The 6,409-nt window shown below is 37.9% G+C and overlaps 1 protein-coding gene across 1 annotated transcript in view; it reads left to right on the top strand.

Annotated features, from left to right (window-relative positions):
• Window positions 1–4,870, top strand: part of LOC129698422 (DNA-binding protein RFX8-like) — a 29,180-nt gene extending 24,310 nt beyond the window's left edge. The window contains exons 6-9 of the mRNA XM_055637568.1: window positions 2,038–2,132; window positions 2,351–2,468; window positions 3,577–3,857; window positions 4,142–4,870. Of these exons, the coding sequence (XP_055493543.1) occupies window positions 2,038–2,132; window positions 2,351–2,468; window positions 3,577–3,857; window positions 4,142–4,300 (653 nt within the window). The 3' untranslated portion in view covers window positions 4,301–4,870. The remainder of the gene's footprint in view (window positions 1–2,037; window positions 2,133–2,350; window positions 2,469–3,576; window positions 3,858–4,141) is intronic.
• Window positions 4,871–6,409: the final 1,539 nt, after the last annotated feature.

The following is a 6,409-nucleotide window of genomic DNA, read 5'->3' on the forward strand; positions in this document are numbered from 1 at the left end:
ATATAGAAATCCCATCGTCAGAAGCAATTAGAAGAGCCTGTGAAGAGGAACTAGACCGAAAAGGCAGATGGGAAGAAAACCTTTTATATATACACAAATATATATAACCTTTTATCTCCTTCAGGAAGCAACTACCCTGTATAACACATTCCTTTGCCTCTTGCATAAAATTACATAATTTTTGGAGAGGAATTTTTGAAATTCTCTCAAAAACACTCAAAACAAAATTGGACCCCATCACAGAATTGATTATTCTAGGTACATCTGAAGCCTGCTTTGAACTATCATTATTTCAAAGATGTTTCCTCAATTATGGCCTGATAACGGCGAAAAAAACGAATACTAAAATTTTGGAAACCTACATCTGGTCTCTACTCTTAAAATGTGGATTACAAACATGTCTGAGACGCTGCATCTTGAAAATATTAGACTTGTCTTAGCAGAAAAACCAGAGCATTTTTCGAAGACATGGACACCATTCATTGATTACAAGGATAGTATGGTGCAACACAATTTTGGAGTTAAATCTAATTACGGATTGGGTGATGGGTGGGGAGGGATGCGATGCAGGTATATCATCACTTTTTTTCTTTCTGTTTTTGTCTCTTTATTTCTCTGTCTTCCTTATTTATTTTACATACTCACTCTTTGGCAACACCACTTTGGTAGTCTAGGGGTTCTATCCTTGCACATTCCACTTTCTCTCTATCTTAACTACAGCTAAAAGTCAAAATTGAAGCTGTACAATAACTGTATTATGTCATATGCCGTTGGTTATATTTTTGTACACTTGCTTCTAATAAATAACAAATAAATTAAGAAAAACAAATTGACCCTAGTGTGCAGGGATTGGATGTGAATGCGGGATAGTATAGAAACTAGTGTGTATGGGTGATTGATAATTGTCATGGTCTCGGTGAGCCAAAGGGCCCATTTCCTCTAAATTAAATGTGTCCAGTATTTCTACCACTGATTTGCCATCTCTCTCCCCTTCCAAAACCTAACCCCACTACTGATTTGCATCTGCTGATCTTCACTCTAATCCTTCCTTCCTACTCAGTTTTCGTCAACACACTCTAAACCCTTGTGACCAGACTGGATTTCCTTGGTACGCTCCCTTTAAAACCTGCGGTATGCATTGCGTTGCTGGTACTGACCCCCCCAAATGTCAAAGAGGTCCACAGGAGGCATTGCTCAAAAATGCAGCCAGCATCATCAATCAGCCAAGACCCACACCCACCCTGGTCACACTCTCATTTCACTCTTGCCACTGGGAAGAAGGTAAAGAGCCTGAAAACTGTAACATCCAGGTTCAGGAGCAACTTCTTCCCAACTACCATCGGGCTATTAAATGCCACAAATTCCAATTAAACTCCAAACAACAAACTGCCTTGATTGCACTAGGGACTTCAGACTTTGTCTTGTTTTCTGCACAAATTGTTGATTGAACTTTTTAATATATTTTTATTATATTATCTATTGAGACTGTGTTGGCAAAGCTGTTGTGTTGCTGTAAGTGAGAAATTCAAACGTTCCTTTTTGGTATATATGGCAATAAAACACTCTTGATTCTTGACCTTTGACTCTTGGCCCTGGCTTTGGATGTCAAAAAATGAATATTACAGTAGTGGACCTTGAAAGAAAATGGTTGATAACCCTCTGCACACCACCTCAATAAAGTGAAAAAATAGGTAATTTGCAATTTCTTATAATGTGCAGCTAAAGATAACAAAAGTGTAAAACTTAATATCAAGACCAATCGTTCTCATTTATTCAAGAATTCTAGAATTTCAGAAATCTCTGCTAATTTGACTTCACAGTTCACTGCAATGCACTTTGTTTTGTATGGTAATTGCACTAAAAAGTCAGTTTGCTGCCGGTAATAATTGATAATAGACACACAGAGCGGTGCTATCTGCTCTGGTTTATAACATGGATATTTTAAATCCATAAATCGGTCCTAGAAAAGCATTTACTTTCACATCAGAAAATAAAATGCAATTCTGAACAGTCTGCTGTAATTTCTTCTTCTCGCAGGTTTTGATAGTCTACTGGCTTTACTGGATTCTGCTGCTGATATTAGAGCTTACTTTCAATGCGTTTCAACTCTGGTGCATCACTTTGTATTTCAGGTGAGTTATTTGCCAGACTTCTCATGATCCTATTCCCATTTCTTTGGTGAAGGTTTATATCGGCCTTATAACTTTGCTTTAGTCGCATATAACTGAGCATTTGAATGTAAATATTGTATGGTTTATCACCCATTCCATTCATAAAAAGATGTTACTTTTTCAAGCAACTTTGTTCCAAGAATTCAGCAACACAATGATGAATGTACTTCATATTTCAGCCCAGCATCTTCAAGGAGGAAGAGTTTACACAATTAGCTGCAAATTTCCAGCTGAGATGGAACTACTTTTTCTCTGCGATAAGCCGTGCTTTAACATTGTCAAATGCAGAATCCTTTGGTAAGACATGCTGCAAATACCTATGCTCCTGCATGTCCATGACTTATAAATGCAGAGTAAAGAGAAATATATATTTTTAAAATTAGAACTTTAGACTTTAGAGAAACAGAGCGGAAACAGGCCCTTCAGCACACCGAGTCGGCGCCAACCCGGGATCACCCCGTACACTAACACTATCCTACACAGGGACAATTTACAATTTTTTTTACCGAAGCCAATGAACCTACCAACCTGTATGTCTTTGGAATGTGGGAGGAAACCAGAGCACCTGGAGAAACCCCACAGGGGGAACACACACTCCATAGTGACAGCACCCTCAATCAGGATTGATTCCAGGTCTCTGGTGCTGTAAGGCAGCAGCTCGGCCACTGTGCCACTAGAAGCTTCTAAGCTACAACTTGTCTCAAAAATAGCATTCCTGTATTTTATCATGCATAGAATATAGAATATGGAACAATACCACACATTGTACAGGCCCTCATACCCACAATGACAATGCCAAACACAATGCCAAGTTAAACTAATGTTCTTTGGCTGTATCTCATCCATAACCCTCCGTTCCCTGCATATCCATGTGCCTTTCTAAAAGCATCTTAACTACCTCTATCGTGTCTGCCACCATCGTGTGTTCCATGCACCCACCACTCTCTGTGTAAAAATACATGCCCTGTATATCTCTTTTAAACATTGCCACTCTCACTTAAAGCTATGCCATCTACTCTTTGACATTTCCATCCTATGAGAAAGGTTCTGACTGCCTATCCTATCTAGGCCTCTCATGATATTATACGCTTCTATCAAGTCTCCCCTCAGCCTCTGCACACCAGAGAAAACAATCCAAATTTGTCCAACCTCTCCTCTCCTTATATGATAAATATCTCAATATTTTTAAATCATTGCGAATTTAAAAAGCACAGCAATTAAAATGACCATTGTTTAGAAAAACAATTCAAGACTTTTTGTATAAAAAAACAACTCTAATTTTAACAAAATGGTTTAATGTCTATTTATATTTAGACTAAAAATGAATCACAATTTTATTTAACAATCTATGGAATGAGATCTGGAGATATGCATTTTTCTAAGGAATCTGATACTTGTTCAATAGGTTCATGGCACTTGGTGAACCTTCTCATTTCTGAGTACCTGACACATGTACTCCAGTCCTACATGGAAGAGGAGATGGAAAAGTCAGTACCAGAAGGCATAGATCAGCCATCACATGGTGCAATTCAGGACCCTGACTTGGAATCTGTTCTCAAAACAATTGCAGCACCATCAGAATCCCTTCATGTAAAACCAGAACAAATAAGTGACAAGGACCTTAATCTGCAAGGTATCAACATCAAGCCTTTGGGACTCCAAATTGATACTTTGACTGGCAACAAGGTAACTTTAGTCTGATTCATAAAGGACTAAATTATGTGGTGAAAATAACTTTAAGGGTAACACTACTCTATATTGGACAGTCACTTTTGTTGAATGAACACATGCAGTTCAATTACAAAATATCAGAAGTTGCTGTTCAGCGATGTACAGCCAATGTAAAAATATCTTACTGTCTAATTGATAGTGATAGAAAAGCATAATTCATTCTCCTGTCATTGTTAATAATTATCTGTAGAACGTTTAAAATGTTAAGATGCTTTAAAGCTTGTGATTATTTCTTACAGATAATTCAAGTTTTGGTTGAAGATGAGCCAAGTAAAAGTACCCTTAAGCTGAATCTGTCATTAGGGAAGAAAGCAGTTGTCGCTTTAAAGAATGGTCAGACATTTGAAATCCACACATCTATGATGCCGCAACAGGTTGCTAGTGACATGCAGATATGAATGACTAGTTCACATTACATACAATGAAGATGTTCAAAAAACCCGAAATAGCATTGCTGCAGGAATGCTGTGATTTGGTAATATCTTACACTAAGGTGTAAGTGTAACCATTTCTAGAGAATTAACTTTAAATATATATTGATTTGATATTGATTTCTGATCAAACAAGCAAACAATTGTAAATTATACTACATAAAGTCGACTTTATGTAGTATAATTTACAATTGTTTGCTTGTTTGATCAGAAATAGAACTTTAGTTTGGAGAATCAGGGTGGGGAGAAGACATGGCAATGAAATTCAGATTTCTGTGATTCAGAATGAAAAATCAATTATACAAGCAGTCATCCACTGGCCATAAATATAATTTTCAAATACAAGGTTTATTCAAAATCAAAAGCTGAGTGTAAATGAAATGATTTTGTATAGCATGTTAATTGAAGAAAAATAATAAACAATTCATAACATAAATTGACTCTTCTTTCTTATTTCAAATTATTTTAATAATGACTAATTGTTAACAAGGAAGGTTCGATTGTAATCATGAATTGTCTTTCCGCTGACTGGTTAGCAGGCAACAAAAGCTTTTCATTATGCCTCGGTACACGTGACAATAAACTAAACTCAAACTAAATTAGAACCTGTGTTCAACAAGGAACTTCAGATGCTGGAAGATCGAAGGTACACAAAAATGCTGGAGAAACTCAGCGGGTGCAGCAGCATCTATGGAGCGAAGGAAATAGGCGACGTTTTGGGCCAAAACCCTTCTTCAGACCCTGTTTGGTAAATGGACTGCCCACTGAGTTGCCAGTGCAACAACGTCGGAGAAAAATCAACCATCGTTCATGTCCCTGGAACTTGTGCAGCGCTGGATGTCAGGTTTAAAGATGATTGCGTTTATTTTGACATACTCCAACACTTTTTTCAACACTCACTATCAATAAAGGATGAATACCTGCCATTCAAATGTGGGGTTACATGGCTATAGGAGCATCACTCCAAACTAATAAGTCTGTTTTTCTCCTACAGTGTGTCAGAAGGAACTGCAGATGCTGGTTTAAACCGAAGATAAACACAGAAAGCTGGAGTAACTCAGCGGGTCAGGCAGCATCTCTGGAGAAAAGGAATAGGTGATGTTTCAGGTCAAGACCCATCTTCAGATTGATAGGAGGAAGTGAAACGAGAGATATGGAACAAATTAATGAATGATATACAAAAAGTAACAATGATCAAAGAAACAGTCCATTATATCTTCTCCCGCAACCGCATGAGATGCAACACCTGTCCCCACACCTCCTCCCTCGACTCTGTCCAAGGACCCCAACCCCTTCCCATGCCCATACTGACATTTCTGTCCTGGGCCTCCTCCATTGTCAGAGTGAGGCCAAACACAAATTGGAGGAACAAGCACTTCATATTTTGCTGGGGCAGCTTACAACCCAGCGATATGAATTTTGATTTCTGGAGCTTCAAGTAACACTAGCATTCTCTCTCTCTGTCTCTCCCCCACCTTAGTTGTCGCACTAGTTTCACTGTCGTCCTGTTGAAACATAGAAAATGTTGAGTTTCATTGTCCGTATAACTCGTTATCACCGAGCCCACAGCCAACAATGGACCATTTCCTTGATCATGAATGGCACCTAATACCCACTGATGGTCCAAATAAATAGGATCCTTAGACATTCAAACATCCACTACTTTAGGCACCTCTTCAGGAATTAGTGATAAAGTGTACACAGAAATTGCTTGAGATGTCCCTATTTTTTAATTATAGAGATTTATTCATTGCTGGATCTAATAATTTAAAGACATTGATGTTATATTTGAACCACAAACCACAATGGAAAAAGTGACGATAAACTTTAAAAGTTAATATTTCCAAACTAGGTTTGACGACCCTAAATTCATCTCAACCGTTCCTCCAGCTGCATAAAGAATCAACTTCAATCCTATTTATTTTTACATTTCCAAAAAAATATTACCTAACCTGGAAGGAATAACCCACGCCACATTGTCTCGACCCAAAATATCACCCATTCCTTCTCTCCAGAGATGCTGCCTGTCCCACTGAGTTACTCCAGCACTTTGTGTCTATCTTCGATTTAAACCAG

The sequence above is a fragment of the Leucoraja erinacea genome, chromosome 6 (assembly GCF_028641065.1).
Source record: "Leucoraja erinacea ecotype New England chromosome 6, Leri_hhj_1, whole genome shotgun sequence".
NCBI lineage: Eukaryota > Metazoa > Chordata > Chondrichthyes > Rajiformes > Rajidae > Leucoraja > Leucoraja erinaceus.